The sequence below is a fragment of the Mustelus asterias genome, chromosome 14 (genome assembly GCF_964213995.1).
Source record: "Mustelus asterias chromosome 14, sMusAst1.hap1.1, whole genome shotgun sequence".
NCBI lineage: Eukaryota > Metazoa > Chordata > Chondrichthyes > Carcharhiniformes > Triakidae > Mustelus > Mustelus asterias.
The window spans coordinates 93365606-93383593 of NC_135814.1; the positions used below are offsets into that span (position 1 = coordinate 93365606).

Here is a 17988-nt window from a genome sequence, read left to right on the forward strand (position 1 = left end):
TCATTAACTGTAGGAATGAGACTTCACAAACATAATGTTCCACTTTCTGGACAAGACTGGCAGTCACTAACAATTATCACCTCACTGAAAAGGTGCTTACATTATTAATTACTAGACTTAATTTTCTGCAGCAAGTTCAATGGAGAATTAATGTGCAAATTTAGCAACATCATCAAAATCATGGGCAGGTTAAACACAAATTTTGCAAAACTAATGGCAGAGCAGTGCAAATCAGTCAACAACTTATGACGATTCACAATTCATAGGGCATCTCTTCCTTGACACAAGTTGCTAGCCAATTTACATATTAATAATAATGACTGCCATTCAGACACCATTTTTTCCAGCAAAATCTGACTCTACGCAATATATGTAATTGCAGACAGATATTCAATGTTATAGCTGAAACACCAATGAAATAGTTCATGATTCTTTAAAGAGAACATGTTATATTTGAAAGTTAACATTCTTGGCATCTGAACCTTCTTGTCATAGACCTTTGAGGCCTATAATCTATTGCATAGGACCTGCTTATGTTTGTATTTTAATTGATATAGAAAATTATGGCAAGCAACAAATACCTGTGGTGAAGTATTGCAAATCTACTAAATTTTAGAAGTCATGCAAATTACTCACAAAATAAATAAAACTCTGCCACACCGAATTACCTTACTATAGCATTTAATGAATCAAAAAATCCCATCCAAACTCACTCTTGCAGATTATCCAGCTTTTACATATGTGAAAGAATGTAAGTAATGAAACATGCTCTGTTCCAATATTCTACACTTACTGTCTGCAGCTTTTATTGTTCTTTCATTCTATCTTTAACCAAGTTGGTATTGTTCTTAGGAACATGAGAAATTTACTGGAAATTTTAGAATGCAGTTTTGTGAATTGTTTTACAAAAATAGATTTTACTAAACATTTTGCATCACCAGTCCTGGTAAAATTAAGCTTTAGGTGACGGCAATCATAAATAAAAATATATTTTTTTATTTGATTCAACGAGATTCTGCCTGACCTGTTGAATATTTATAACATTAAGCTTTTGTTTGAAAAGGTTTTCTTTCCAAAATCTCATCAAAGTAAACATAATATATCACTAAGTAACCTTCAATTTAAAGTCAGTGTAATCAGAAACTACCAAATGACACTGGATGGAAAACTGCTAAGGCCAACAGTAGTTTTAGGATATTGGAGTAATGTGTACAGACCATAGTGTTACAAAACAAAGTGAACCTCAATTCTTTTTAATAATTAACATTTTTTATTGTAGGTATTTTGATATTACATTTTAAAATTACGTGCTGTGCTTCCTACATAATGCCTCTGGAAACATTTGGAAAAAGTCTGATGCATGAAGTTTTGTACTTTTGGATCCAATTAATTTTGTAATTAATACATCAAATTTCCAATGATCTCTGTGGACAGATCAGAGCAGTGTCAAGACTATAGGCAAACACTTAAATGTGCGTTGAATTAACTTCAATTTGAGTCAAAAATTTGCTATCAATATTCACTCCATACCTGTTATGTACAATGAAAAAGCTGAGCAAAATTGAGGTCAGTTCACAGAAGGTCTTGCATTTTTGCAAGAAAAACTTAAGTGTTAGAAACAACTGTTCGCACCAATACATGGGGGAGGGTAAAGTTAAAGCCATGGGCAATTATCCAATGCTTCTTTGACGTGTTATTTAATATTAAAACCAGTTTTGTGACTGGTTTTAATGTTTTTTGCATTTTTTGCAACCATTAGATGTGCTCATTTTTGCAGAAAACAGTGAGAAACAATAATTTGAGACTCTGGTTCTACTTGAATAGCTGAATCTGGATTTGAAGGCGTAGCAATTTAAATGCACTGTACACCTATTTTACAGGCAAAAGATGGGCAGGAAAGGATTCAATATGATGGATAGTTTAAGCATGTTCATTTGGCACCAAAGTGCACCATTTACCAGATTGGATCGAACACTTACATATGCATCCAAGGCACAAGCCTCAAGTATTAAAAAACTGAATATTGCTGAAAGGAGAGACATGTTATCAAAGCTTTTCATCTGGCACTCATCAGGACAAATGCAAAAATACCAAATTTAAAACAATCACAACGATTTATACTACAGACGAAAATGGTGCTGATTGGTTGGCAAGTAGACTTTGACTGGCCAAGGTGTTGCCACAGAGCGAGCAAAAGGAACTATAGCCTCCCTGGTAATTCAAAAAAGGTGCAAGGCTTGAACATGTTCCTGTTGTTTGCAGAGAATGAGTCCCTGCATATGAATGTATGTCGCTTCTAGCAAGCGAGCAAGCATAAATAAATATTATGAGCTTGATAGACTGCTTTAAATTAGTTGTTGATGTAGCCATCAGTGCACTCAGGATTATTTAGCAAGTACTGCCCAGTCACAGAATCACATCTATCGGTGGACATTTTGTTTTGGGTTTTGCAAGAGTAGGCTGGTTGAGTACGGTTAGGCCAATAGGAACAACCAAACGTACATGCTGTTTGATTTGATCAACCAATTGCTGAGATGTACGATCTACATACCTGGCTTTGTACTGGCAATGACATTCAGGAACCTATTCTCTGTAAATGAAAGGAATATGTTCAAGCCTTGCACCTTCTTTTAATTACCAGGTAAGTTAGAAAGCCTATGGTCCCCATTGCGTTCTCCATGGCAATGCCTTGGCTAATTAGAATTGCCTTGTAACCAATAACCACCCTTTTCCCCTGTAGTATAAGTTGCTGTGATTGTTTGAAATTTGGCAAGAAAAGCTTCGGCAATATTTCTCTCTTTCCAGCAATATTTAAAAATGTATAATATTTAAATAAGATTTCTACACTTATTGTGGGGCCATTTTGTGACTTGCCACATGATAAACTGCTTAGCAACTAACAGCGCTAACAGACAGGAAAGAAGCTGTGTATTTAAAGGACTCAACCCATGCAGGTTTGAGCTTTAGTTGTTTTTTTGCTTATTTTCTGTCTTTACAACTCACTCTGCTATCATGTTTTCTTACTATTAGATTTATTTTGTCTGCCTTCAAAATAGTTCTACTGCAATCATGGATGGTCTGGTAAGACTGCCATTGGGGTTAAAGGATAAGGATAAGTAGATAAAAAGATAGCAGAGAGGAGGAGCTGCTGATGGAAAATGGAGGAGGTGGGGAAAACTTTGGTGAGGCCATATCCACAATGGTTCTTCAAGGGGAACTTCTCATACCTCAGCATCACTGAGGAATAATACCACCAGCAACTTCAATTCACCGTGGTGGTTGTCAATAAGCAATATCACCTGCTACAGACACAACCAGAGCCTCAAACCAGGGCACAGATAACACTGCCTGTGATTGTCCAGGTTCACCATGGTCCTTTAATCTTTCCTTCCAGGCTGCGACAGGTCAGATGAATAATGTACCTGTCTGTTTCTAGATGTCAGGTTGAACAGCTATATCACTTTCCTCATTCAGAGTGAAGCAAGACAAGGGAGCACTGGGCTCATTATCTCAAACACTGTCACTGTACCTGCAACAGATGGACTGCAGTGGTTCAAGAAGGAAGTCCGCCACAATTTTCTCAAGGGCAATTATGGATGAGCAACAAATACTGGCCTGGCTGACAGTGCTCATACATTTAAAAAAATTCAAAACCTGAATTGCAGGTGCCATACACTACAGCCATATGACAGTGTACGCTCCTCATCATAATCTTGGCATCTTTCTAGGTAGAAATGGACTCCACTACCTCAATGACCAGTTTGTTTGCAACCACAGGCAGTGCATCATTTAGGTCTGTGCCAGCAGCCATGACTCTTTCATCTTGCGTCAGTTATCTGCACCAACTTTATTCCAACCAAGCCGTCATGTTACTGGGTAGATATTGAGAAACAACAGTTATCCCGTTCAGACATGGTTCCTGACTCCTGTCAGAAACCCAACCACATCTGTAGAGCAGGCCTTTCAGCTGAGCTATACGACCACCAGAAATGTCAACAAGGAGAAAATCAACCTGCTCAAGCAATGATTCTGCTGCCTGGAACATTCAAGGTGCTTTGCAGTACAGCCCTCATCATGACTGTATTTATTATCAACATCAAATTGCCTTGCTTCAAACTAGCTTTTTGGGTCAAAGTTCAACAACTCAATTCCATCCGTCTTCAATATTTAACAATAATAATTGAGAATCAACTTTGTGTAATGTCTTGGGTCTGTTTACCTATCCTAGTGCTCTTGTGAAGTGAATCCACTTGGAAGGTGAAAGCTAATGAGCTCCCATTGAGGACTCTTCACATGACCATGGTGGGTGAGCTTGAGCAGCTCCAGGCCTTGTGGGCCTTGCTCAGCATTGCCTGTGTCAGAGTAGGTGGTGGGAGACAGCTATTCTGAGAGAGACAGCATACAAGTCCTCTGCAGAAGATTTATTGCACATCCCTGCCCTCTGGTGAGTTGGCATCTGTAGCATTCTATCCTTCTGCCTTCGTTCCTGCAGTGATTCACCATATGAAGACTCCCTCTGCTTGCCTAGCCTCTGACCTACAATCACTGGGCTGGTACTTGCGAAGATCAGGTGGAATGAATCTGCATGTTCATGGAGGCTATTTTCTTTCCTTAACTGATAGCTGAGACTCCACATTTTCAGCATTTGGAATGAAAGAGTTAACTGAGTGGTGAGCAAAGAGAAAAAATAGCAGTTGCAGTTAGTCTTGCATTTCATTTGGATGCAATAAAAAAGAGAATGGAAAAAAGGATATGGTGTGATGAAACCATGCACCGTGTATCCTTCAACATTTCAACTCATTACGGCCATGACTCAATCCTGCCTCTATTAGTCAGCAAGACTTTCTTCCACAGGGGAGAGGATGTGCAGGGAGGCTTTGTGTCTACTGGTAACAGCCTTCTGCTGAATGTTGTGCATGACTGCAAGAAGGGAGTATATTAGTGACAATATTGTGAGGTGTTTGAAAGAATGTTCCTGTCATAGTTGAACAGTTTGCATGTTGTGATGAGATGTAGGAAATTGAGGGTTACAACAGAGATGAGAGTAAGAGGTACATGTGGCAGGAGTGATTTCAAGAAAGTGAACAACACCTCCTTCACGATCAATACCTCCTTCACTTCAAGAACAACACCACCTCCACAATCATCCTCAACACCGGTGCCCCACAAGACTGTGTTCTCAGCCCCCTACTATACTCCTTATACAGTTATGACTGTGTGGCCAAATTCCCTCCAATTCAATTTATAGTTAAGAAAGCCCACCAACACCTCTACTTTCTCAGGAGACTAAGGACACTTGGCATGTCAGCTACGACTCTCACCAACTTTTACAGATGCACCATAGAAAACATTCTTTCTGGTTGTATCACAGCTTGGTATGGCTCCTGCTCTGCCCAAGACCGCAAGGAACTACAAAAGTTCATGAATGTAGCCCAATCCATCACGCAAACCAGCCTCCCATCCATTGACTCTGTCTACATTTCCCACTGCCTTGGCAAAGCAGCCAGCATAATTAAGGACCCCACGCATCCCAGACATTCTTTCTTCCACCTTCTCCCTTCAGGAAAAAGGTACAAAAGTCTGAGGTCACGTACCAACCGACTCAAGAACAGCTTCTTCCCTGCTGCTGTCAGACTTTTGAATGGACTTACCTTGCGTTAAGTTGATCTTTCTCTACACCCTAGCTATGACTGTGACACTACATTCTGCACTCTCTTGTTTCCTTCTCTATGAACGGTATGTTTTGTCTGTATGTTTTGTGCAAGAAACAATACTTTTCACTGTATGTTAATACAAGTGTCAATAATAAATCAAATCAAATCAAAAAGCAAAGAGTGACAGCATTGAGAGTGTAATTCTGAAGCTGGTTTAGGTGGGTGGGGTTGTGAGGCAGGCAGAAGGAGAGGGTAATTGTTTAGTGAGGTAAGATTCTCACCTTGAAAATTCTAATTAGGTCATTGAACCTTTTCCTGCATGTAGCAATGTCCTGGGAGCTAAACTCCTGACATTAACATCCTTAGCAATCTTATCTGATCATAATGGATTTATTGCCTTGTGTATAGAAACAGCTTCTCCCTCCTCTTATCAACAGCCTGGATGCGGGCATCCAAAGATACATCAGAGAACTAGGGTGACTTTCTTGTACCTATAGTAGTCATTGGAGGGTTTTCACAGCATTTTTCTGCTGTCTCCAGCCAGAGTGGACATTCTTAAGAGATGTTGGCCTCCTTTAAGTGGAATCAAGCCTGATTTTTCACAATGCCCCATCCTCACCACCTTCCAAATTGGGCTTACTGCCATAAGTGGTCTGGGAATGGGCTGCAGAGCCAATTTCACAAGTGTCCTGCTCTCACCTGTCCATTTTCAGATCCTATCAAGGTTCCATAGAGAAAAGTTTATTTTTCACCCAATTTTCCTAAGCTTCCAGGAAAGTTGCAAGATCTAAGAAAATGTTCAAATCCACTAAAATCAATGAGAATGCTACAGTATTCTCAGCAGTATCATTTTATATTAAGACCAGAAGCAGTAAGATTTGTAATTCTTTGTGGTCAAGTTCTTATTATGTAAATGGAAAACAATTAGAAAGGCTGTCAAGTTACATAGATTTCAGGAAATGGCAGCAAAACCTGGAAATAATAATTTCATCTCCAAGGGCATGTCAGAAAAGAACAAAAAGTTGTTCATGTCAGATAAACACATTTTGCTTGAACCTAATTACCAAATGCATCAGTCCTTGGAAAAGGTTATATCTGTCTAACAGACTTAACCCCAATAGAAGAATGAGAAGAGAATTAAACAAAATGTTAAAGGCATTGGGCCCAATTTTATTATACGGTGCCAACGCAGTCTTTTATTCTGTATCTTTTTTTTTGTTTATATTTGTTTTTCATGCATCAATCCCTTTTCCCTGAACAATCCTTTTTGTATCTCACATTTCTAGTCTCTCCATGACTTATGTATCCAAATAATGCCAAGGTCTTTTTGTTGTCTCCTGCAAATGCCACACTTAAGGCATTAGGATAACTGTCACTCTGATTTTACCTCTCCTTTTCAGGGAAGTACAGGGACTCTGAATGGTGCCTCCCATTGCAGACACAAAGAACAATGGGGGATCAAACATAATTAAGCAGAGGTTTTATTTTTCCTGTTAAATAGAAAGGATTGTTAAATGGATGCTAAATGAAGGCTTGATCGATTGAACACTGCTGATATTTAACAAACTGACATCAAGTCAACATAGTATCTTTTATGAATAACCAAGGGGACATAATTAATGTTTTCAAAATTCTGAAAGCTTTTTGAGAGGGTAAACAGTGAAAGATTGTTTCCACTTACTGATGAATTGGTAGTAAGTGAGCATAGACCTAATAAGTAAAACAAAGGAGGAAGCAGGAAGAGCTTTTTATTCACACAGTTAGCTGCAAGTACCACTAAGGCATTGGACATAACATTATTTGAAAGCGAATTAGCTAAATATTTGAAAAATAATACAAAACATTTATCTGGCACATTCAAAGAATGGAATAAGAGTTAATAGCTCCAGTTGAAGAGCTAGCACCAACCAAGGCACATTTTTGCCAAAATAAGCTCCTTCTGTGAAATAATTTCTCGAATTCTAAAGCCTGATCATAGACACATGGGTTTTATCTTGCACAGCTTAATTTTTTCAACATTATGTTCCAACTTTGCATGATGACTTACTTGGCATCACTATTTGACTTCGCAATGCTAGGCAAATTCATTTGTTGCAATAATATTGCACTGCTCCATCTACCATGAGACAGACATTCACATTTTGGCTTCAACTGTTACTTATTTTCAGGCCTCCTGTGCATGGAAGTTTGACCATGAAGGATCTTCTGGCCTGTTGCTCAAATAATGGTATTGGTAGGATTAATGAATATTGTGTCTGGCTGGGGAAGGATAGGAAGAAAGAAAAAAAGAAACATTACAAACATTATTTTTAAGTATTTGGATTATTTTCCTCAACATAGGTTAAGGAATTGAAGACTACAGGCAGGATTCTCCAATCTCGTCTGTACTCGTCCCAGCGCCAACGAGAATGGAGAATTTGCCGCTGAGCCAAAACTCCATTCACTGCAGTGGCACTGGAGAATCCCAGCCACGGACGAGGTTGGAGGTTTCTGGTGTACATATCTAGGTATGGAGACACTTTTTCCATCTTCCTCTTTATCTTTACCGATGTTATTTATAAGTCTATGCTCTCTTATTACGATTTAGTGTTGTGCATAATCAGCAACGTCCGACTGAATTGTTACCAAATAACAAAATCTTTAGTTACTAATTATAAATTAGGTGCACTCAATAGCTACATATATTTATAGAGCTACTAACTGTAATTAAATTAAATATTAAGTCAAAAAAATGATTTGGAATTGGTTACATTAATAGTATTTCTGAATATCACAGCTACACTATTTGTGCAGTTATGCACCATAGTGCAATATCGGGAAAGGTACAAAAGACAAATGTATCATTACAACTGCAGCAACACTCATCCCCATAAACAGGGATCATAATGAGTAATGGGTAAAACCAAGTTTATAAAAATATTATTTGAAAATGTCGAAGTGAAGTCGAGTATATTAAAACATACTTTTCTTGCACAGGTTAAGAATATGAAATAAAGAGGTAAATTACAGAGTGCAACATACAATCTCTCTAACCCTTACAGGTGTTTTATTTTTTGAAAATGCATCAATTATTTTATAAAGGTTAGAGTCAGAGGTGAAATTTTAAAATAAACTAATTAAATTAAATATTTAATGCCGACAAGGATCTGAACATTACAATTTGTAGGCACTAGTCTCAGTATATTTTGGTAATTTACTATTATTACTTCTCTAGAACTTCTGAATGAAACATGCCAATGTATTCATTATAAGTACTAACAGATAAGTATTTGTAAATAGAGTTTGCAAAGGTTGTAAATAGAGTTTGCAGAGATTTTCAAAGCAGCAACGTTCAATTTGGCTCGTCACGTTAAGTGACAACAGCTTCATTATAGAGTGCACAATGATAGTAGATAACAATCTGAATTATGTCAGTATGTATGTTTGTGCAACTACAAAATCTTTAAAAAAAACCTATTCACTCAAAATTCCTAGATTTATTGCACCACACTGGTGATTTTAAAAAATTTAGTTGTTGTAAAAATGTGTCTAAAATTAAAGTGGACCACAACTTTGGCTCCTTTCGAAGTACACATTTCTTATCTAGTGTACGATCAACTTTTTCTTTAGCTGCTTACCAGTGTGGCTCCGTTTATGTACCATTAGAACATTGGGCCCAATGCAAACCATCCCACAGATGTCACACTTCAGTTTACCATTCGGGAGACGTATCCCTCCATCAGCTTGTATCTCCGACCCTGGGTTGCTTTCAGTCATTCCGTTGCTTTCCACCACGGATTCCTCCATGGCACTCATTTCCTCTTTGCTTCTGGCTCGGTCCATCTGATTAAGAACTTTTCCATCATCCTCATCACTATGCATCTCTATCTTGATGGAGTTTGCTGAAAAACCAAAAAAAAATGGTTAATGCTAGCTGCTGAAATACAAAAGGTCTTTTTTTTTTCTAATCCCACTCTTGCCCCATATTCATACTTGACTGATAACCAATGAGAAAAACAAGAATATTTAAAACAGGCTTCATGTGAATGAAGCAAGTTTAAATGTTTCAAACATACCTTATTATTAAGTGAGCAACAGTTCTTAGATTCAGACACAGCAGTTTGTATTGTATGTTTTTTTTAACCACTGTGTTGTGATCTATTATTACCTATATGTCACTGGAACAGTGCTAGCCATTTGTTTTTGTAGATATTGTGGTGCACAGTTTCCTGCATCTACTGTCTGGGACAGCTCTTGGTGCATGTCTCAGCGGAATGCGATTTCTGGAGTGATGTTCTAAGTACTTGCAACAGCGCAAGCAACCAGCCCATTTCCCCCTTGAATGCTGATAAAGATCTTTGCTTCATCCCACTAAAAAGACACATGCAATTTGTTTTGTCTTCACTTGAGTCTTAGAAAGAACATTTGATTTTGAAAACTTGTTCAATTTGGTTTTGAAAAATAAGGTTCAGCAGCATTTTATCAATATCAACAATTTTGTAACAAGATAAGCAAAATTAATGTTCATCATTTTCTTAATGCAATACTTACGCTCCAAACTGAATAAAGTCAGATATTCAGCTCGGTGAGGTTGCATGATAAAAGTCTTTGTCTACACAGAATGGTTACTAAGTCACATTTTAGTCCTTTTTGCTGAGGGTGTTAATCCCTTGACTTTCCCCACTTCTTCTCCCAGTTCAGGGTTCACCAAACTTTTCAATTCCGATAGCATAATGATTGAGTACATGTGCAAATTGTAGTCAACGTTCCATTAATGCCATTCTTCTGCCAGTTGCAAGAAGGCATTAGACATTGGCTGATTTTCTCTCAATCCTTCAAGGAGGCATTTGTGTTCCAGAATCCAGGGGAAAAGAGGAAATGCAAACTTGCATCATATTTGACACTGTGCACTGATGTTCCAATGTACTGCAACACCACATAAATGTGGTTAGAAGGTGAGAGCTGAAATCTTCTATACTATAGTATGACGATCGAACAATAGTCCCTGCCTTTCCAATTGTTGAAATTATAGGCTGCATTACAAATTACTGTCTTAATTTTCTGAATATTGGACTTTCAGACATTTTGCCCTTCAACAAATATAAAAATAAAAGGAGATAAGCAAAAAATAACAAAATTAGATTTCTAACATAAAGCTTTGTTATATTTTTCGCATGATTCATAAAATGCACCCACTATCAAAGCAGCTTACTATAATGTAACTATCACCCATTAACCAGGTCACTGAAATGTGCTGAAGCAGTTTCTGTCTGCTGAACGAAATTAACTTTTGGAGCACTGGATAGGTCAAACAAGTTGAGGCTAGTTCCCATTTTTTTCTACTGGACTGCAATGTAAGGTCACCATTTGAAGCATACCATTGAAATAATAGGAATTATGATACAACTTGAATTATGTTTAATGGGAAGACTTAATAAGAAAATACAGCTTGATTTTCAAGCAGAGATTAATCGAGTATCCATAGTCCCCCCAAGTTCCGAAGAAATTCACAATATTATCTTCAATCTTCAGAATGTTACTGGTGAGTAGTATAATCCTAAACAGGATTTCCCCAAAAGATCAACTGGCTTTTTCTTTCACAAAGCAGTGGGATGTGGAGGTGTGAAGACCAGTAGGATGGTGAGTGAAAGCTGCTAGAGTCAGCTGTAAAGTTTAAAATAATAACAAACATATTTGTAATGAATGCTTGAATGCAGGCACATATCTGTCCGACAGAACACTGTTTCAGCTTTGGCTCAATGGTCGCATTTTTATCTATGAGTCAAGTTTAAACTCCACACCAGACACCCTAATTTTGGCTGACGCTCAATGCAAATGCCATCTTTAGGATGAGACAATTAACTACAGTTCCACCTGGCACCTCAGATGGACATAGTAGAATCCATTGCACTATTCAAAGAAAAACTGGGAAGTTCTCTGTGTCATTTATCCTTTAAATAACATCACTAAAAATAATCAGCTTTTTCTAAGTAGGCTCTTGCCATGCAAGTTGCCATATTTCTCGATATTGCTACACTTCAGAAATACTTTGTGATGTCCTGAGATTATATAGGATATTAAATATAGTTCTTTCTTTCAAATCTTTATTCTGGACTAATATGACTCAAACATAAACAGAGATTATTAACAGATTTAATAATAAGAATATAAATTTGTATAAATGATAGTTATTCACAAAGTCAAACAAATACTGCCATCAATATTAAATACTACTAGTAAACATGAATTCTAGATAGTCTTCATTAGTTCAAAACTCCACATTACAGAGCAGCTATACCTGCAAAGTGACAAAACAGTTCAGGTGCAGGTGATAGGTGCAGAACAGCTAACATAATCATTGAAAACTACTGAAGGTGAAAGGTCAATTTGATAACTATGCTGGGTTTTTGTTTTGCTCTCACTTAGATTCTAGACCATTTAACACTAGACAAGGTAACTTTCAAAAAGTATTCTGCATGCAAAGTTCTCAATTTCAGCCACGTTGCAAGGGGACAAGGCATTTGAGATCATATCATTCTTCCCTCATCTTTACCTCCGCCTCCCCACATTCAAAAAGAGACTCAATGTAAAGTAACTTTTGAAGCAGCTAGCTGAATCATTTGCAAGGGAATCATTTATGGTGCAATGCGACCTATATAGGGATAAGAATTGATTGGTTAGAGTCATAAGAGAATACCAAGGGATGGTTCATTGCATGCACTTGATTAGAGAAGTGGGGAAAGTATCTTAAAAAGGATTATTGGGAGTTATCTCAGACCAAACATGCATTAATTACAGCATAATTGAGGTGTATAGCAGAGATGTATTTAAAGAAAAACTATATACATATGAAAACAAAAGGAATAGAAAGACATGTTGATGCTTGGATGAAATAGGGTAGAAGACCAGTGAGGAACATGAACAATTACAAAGACCTAAGGGCCGAATGACCTGTTTCTTTGTTGTAAATTCTGTGTAATTCTAGACATATATGTACTGCTACATTATAGTAACCTTTCTGAACAAGTCAGAAATAAAATGGGATTTTAAAAAAAAGTATAGGATGCTCTTAAACATTTCAAAATCTCAGTATTCAAAAGCCAATGAACTTAAAAAATATATTTTCAGAATAGGTCTCTGAGTTACGTTTGAGATATCTTAAATAACCTTTAAAAATAAAATGAAGCCACAGAAGTATGACTCATGTACTGAAGATTTCTTTCAGATAACTAGTTCCAGAAGACAAGTTCATTTACAATCAAAATATACAGAAAAAAATTGTAAATACCATCAGTAAATCCATAATGATTCACTGCTTTGGGTGTAGAAGATATTGCTTAATGTTGATTAAATGGCATTACGTTTCATGAGAAAATACTGCCATTCAATTCATTTTAGGTCAATCAAATTAGCATTTGTTAGCTGTAAATTATATTCCATAAAGATGATTATACATCTATTAGCTTGAATTATAGGCTAATTATTTAACACATTACATCAAAGTGAGACAGTTTGTGCATGAGGATCCAAATTGAATTTGGTGTTTGGCCACTTGTCTTGAGGAAGCCAACTCATAGCACTTGAGCTCTGAACACACTTTAGTACAAGTGCAACCATTGGGGAACAAAGTTTAAAGATTTTTTAAGTCACCAGGCAACTTTTTAAACTTCATAGAACTTTTTTTCTAAATGTCGCCAACGTTGTTAACAGTAAAATATAACCAAGACCGGAAATCTCCGGTATCGTACTCCCTGCCACCGCTGCCAGTGAGAATGAGAATTTTGCGCTGCCAGTGAGGCCAAAGAATTCCATCTGCAGGCGGGTTGGAGAATTTCGGCCTAAGAATTCCGTTTACGCAGCCAAGGAGCAGCAGGGAAACAGCAGTTTGATTAAAATCTGAATTGAGCCTTAACAACGTCCTAACATTTGAAAAGAGCTCTTTAAAGCAGCATGCATATATCATGAATCCTTTAAAATAGAAATATTTCTGCTTATGTTTCGGTTCCTGTCCTTTATCTTTGTCCCCATAAACTGACAAACTGGATTTGTGTATAGTAATAAGTATATATCACCATCATGTTCCATTGCAATGAATATACAGATAGCCTCATTAATAGCTTTTGTACTTGGCCAGCCTTCTGAATTTTCCAAGTGGACAAATGACATGCGCCAATGGTGCCGACATGTTTTCGAGCCGAATCTTACGACTCTTGAGTATTAATTTCTATTCCCACGAGTTTTACGCTGCTCTAGCAGCACATTTCCTCAGATTAACCCACTGCTTAACGACTTAACTGCTGCAAGCATTGGGGAGTTCCATATAAACAGCTGCCCAGCACTTGTTCAACAATGACTGCAGGGGATGGCAGCCAAGAGGCCATCACCAAGCATCACGGAGCGGACACTGACCAGACTGCTTGATGGAGTGGCACAGAGACAGGAAACGCTGAACCCACACTCCAGGAGATGGCCATCCAGCAGGGTGACCAACTCCACCTGTGATGCAGTGGCAGCCCCGGTGAGTGCAAGTGCACTACAGGAGAGCGCAGGACAGCAGTGTCGGTAAGAAGATTAATAATATTTTTGGCTCAGCCAGGGTAGGTGAACCCAGTCTCCCATTAGACTCCCTCGCACACCCCTCGCACCCCAATCCCTTCTCACACTCAGCCACCTTGGCCTCTGCCAAAACTAGGCACCAGGTTCCCCCTCCCTCCCATAATCACCATGTTCCCTCAGTAGCTGCTATGTTCCACACACTCCAGCTCCCACCCAAGCCCCATGCCTGCCACACCTCATCACCATCTTAAAAGTCCACACTCCCACCTACACTCTCCCAATCCGTGTACCTGCAGGATAAACTAGAGCACAATACGTGTCAGCAGGTGCAGCCAACTGTATTCATGTCTGAGTTGCGAATCCTCACACACTTTGAGGAACAGGTCTTCGAACTGGCTAGGGAGGTGGAAGAGCGTGCCTGCACTGCTAGTGAAGTGGGCGCAGCAGAGAAATTTGAGAATCCTCAGCACTTATGCTGTCATTCCTCAAGTCTCAAGTGAGTAAACACGGTTCCCTCCATATGCTCTGTCATGCACTGATGCCATGTACTTTCTCTTAGAGGCCGACCACTGCAACGGGCGGGATCATCCTCGTACCTCTGGAACCATTGGACTCCAGCAGTGCAGAGGGGGACTTCTCCAATTGCCATTGAAGAGGCGTCACAGCTGAAACCCACACCTGGCTCCAGCGCAAAAACTCACACCTCAGTAGGTCCAATAAGTAGGCAGGCTTCTGAGTCACTCACTGTTGAGCACCTCACAGCTGACGATCCACAGTAGGCCGAGGCAGGGGCATCGCAGGGAACCGGCACTCGGAAGGATGCTGGAGCTCAGAACTCTGTTGAGCCCCAGGCCAATGATGTGCCGCTAGGCACAGTCATCCCACAGCTGCTGGAGCTGCAAAGGCAGAGTTGCAAAACCCAGGAAGGGTTGAGCGCAAGGGCGATTGAAGGAGTCCCATTGCCTTCTATCCGATGAGATGCTGCTGAGCTTTGGTGTCCACAGTGGAGACTTGGGTGCAGGATGTGCACACCATGGCACGAGATGTCTGCATTATGGCTCAGTGCATGAGCTGACTGTATGGTGCAGGCACTGGTGGGAATTTATGAGTGTCAGCACCACAGGATGGCAGGTCTTCTGGATCTCAATTCAGCTGCCCCTCCATCCCATGGAGGAGCATAGGAACCCCTGGGAACCTGAAGGGAAGAGGATCAGCAGAGGTACAGCCCAGGCCCTCCAGCCAGTGGACCCTGTGCGCCTCTGGCCCATCTGGCACCACACCCCTCCCTCTCTGTGAGCGGCACGTCTCCAGCCCCTGACACCAAGGAGGGCAGCAGTCCAACATCCGCACTGCCCGAAAGCAGGCCCGGACCTTCAAGGTCTCAGCCCCCCAGGGGACACCCACCAAGGATGTGGAAGTCAGAAGGCCACCTCAATTTCAGCTGTGGGTCCTGGGGAGACACCTGGGGTGTCTCACATGGGTGAATATAGGCACTATTTCAGTAAGGTTACTATTTTGCCCGAATAAATGTCACTTTCTTCACCCACAGAGTCTCCACCCTGTCTGTTCGTACCGTCAAGTTTGGGGGAACCACTGCGCTCACCAGATGCCTCATCCCTGTGTAGTATGAGAACGGCAGTGTTATGTCCCTCCCACCCTCTTGCCAGCCCCCCAAGGAAGGGCACTCCTTCAGCTGTGATATGGACAGGAACTCAGGAAGGAAGATGCCGAAAGGGGTGCCTACATACCAGCCTTCACAACCCCTTTAAAGCAGGGGGTGCCCCGGAACGAAGGGTAGATGAGGCTTGCAAGTGGCACCTCCCATCGCCTCTCCCCAAAATGGCGCTTCTGGGACTCCCATCCCCGTCCCCGAGTTCAACCTATCCATGCTCCCTGAGTCCTCTCCTGTGTCCCCTGAGCAGAGCAGATGGCAGAGGGTGCTGGCTGCCTGAGCGCTCACGTCTGAAACCCCACTCGGAAGTGAAAGTGCCAGGTTCACGCTTATGTAAACCTGTTATAAATGGCACCAGCATGATGTCACACCAATGCCCACTAAAAATTCTGTGCTGCCTCAATATCTGGAGTGTGCTTGCAAATGACATGCTAATGTATTAAAATGAGTGTCCTGTGGTCCTACGGCATTCTGCGATGTCCACCGGTAAGGGGCCGGGAAGATTGGAACTCGGAAACTCGCTGGTGCGAGTCACGCACACCAGATTTTAAGCATGTGCTGCCATTTCTGCAGACAGAGAGTACGGGCTCAAAATCGCACCCTCCCCCCCTCCCCCGTTTTAGTTTAAATAATGTTGCTTATGGTCAAATAGAGTTTAGACTGCATTGCTAGTACTGTCAAAGGATAATGAAGAATATTTAGGGTGCTGTATATCCACAAGTGGAGTAATTTGTTCAGTTTTGGTCCCTACATGGGGATATCTAGGCAGAAGAGGGGAACCACAATGACATCAACTCCCAAGAGGTCTCAGTTAAGCAGATAACCTCAAGAGTTGGAGTTATTTACTTTGGACAAATGTTGGCTTAGTGAGGTTTTTTAAAATTTTAGCATGTTGGCTTAATAGTTAATTGGTGTTATGAAATACGCCTTAACAGTTAATAGGTGTTATGAAATAAATATGGATAGTTGGTCAGATCTTTGAAATCCATAAGTAGAAAGTTAGTTTAAGTTTATTTAGTAATGTCACAAGTAGGCTTACATTAACACTGCAATGAAGTTACTGTGAAAATCCCCTAGTCATCACACTCCGGCGCCTTTTCGTGTAAACTGAAGTAGAATTTAGCATGGCCAATGCATCTAACCAGCACATCTTTTGGACTGTGGGAGGAAACCGGAGCACCCGGAGGAAACTCACGCAGACACAGGGAGAAGGGGCAGACTCGACACAAGTGGAGTAACCCAAGCCAGGAATTGAACCCGAGTCCCTGGCGCTGTGAGGCAGCAGTGGACCCTGTGTTAACCACTGTGCCACCGTGCTGGTTAGATAACATGAAGTTTTTTTGTTCTCTCAGAGATTCGTTGGGAGTCTAACTAGATCCTTAGAATAATTCTACATGAGGGCAAGTGAATAGTTAGTTATGAACATAAAGAATCATGGACTTCTGTGGGCTTTTGGAATTTGCTCAATTCTTTAGGGAGATGAAAAGAAATGCAGGTTTTTTCTGAATTGGCCAATCCAATGGGTTTTCCTTGCCTCTCTCAGGAAAAAGTGCAATTTGAGAACATATGGGCTGAGCTAATGTTATAGACAGTTACAATGGGACAGGCGTGAGGGGCCTTATGGTCTGTTCTTATTCTTTTCATCCATTCATTAATAACATCAGATGAATCCCACTGGCAAAATTTAACGTGGAAATTAGAGTCCTTGAATTCAAGCTGGATCACAGTTAAAAGTTAAAATCAGTTTGTGCCCGCACTTCCAAAACACAAACAGAACATTTTGAAACAATAGTGAATACAGATGATTATTAAATTGTTCTTATTTTAACTGTCTGTTAGGAGTTGATAAGACAATGAAAGACAGTGCAATTCTGACAGTCACTGAAAGGACCACACAAAGGGAAACATCACCCAGACAATGAATCAATAAACTATAGCTCAACAAAGAAAAGCTTCAGTTTCCACAGTTTGTTTGACCATTACCTTATGGAAAAGAAAAACTGGCATAAAAAGTTAAAAGTAGCATTTTTCTAATTTTTACTAGTAACAGGATTATGAATTAACATATTTTATTGTACCCCCATCAGTGTGATATGTCCAGTTGTCATGACTTTTTTTTTTAACTAA

The 17988-nt window shown here is 39.9% G+C and overlaps 1 protein-coding gene across 12 annotated transcripts in view; it reads right to left on the reverse strand.

Moving 5' to 3' along the window:
* The window catches only part of LOC144503877 (zinc finger protein Helios-like), a 124034-nt gene that overhangs the window by 63414 nt on the left and 42632 nt on the right, over nt 1–17988 (reverse strand). For 7 of the 12 annotated variants that reach the window (XM_078228897.1, XM_078228896.1, XM_078228904.1 and 4 more), the window contains one exon: nt 9350–9535. In XM_078228897.1, coding sequence (XP_078085023.1) covers nt 9350–9535 — 186 coding nt within the window. Of the gene's footprint in view, nt 1–9271; nt 9536–17988 lie in introns of all 12 variants that reach the window. The other 5 variants (XM_078228893.1, XM_078228892.1, XM_078228894.1 and 2 more) reach the window with 1 other exon arrangement.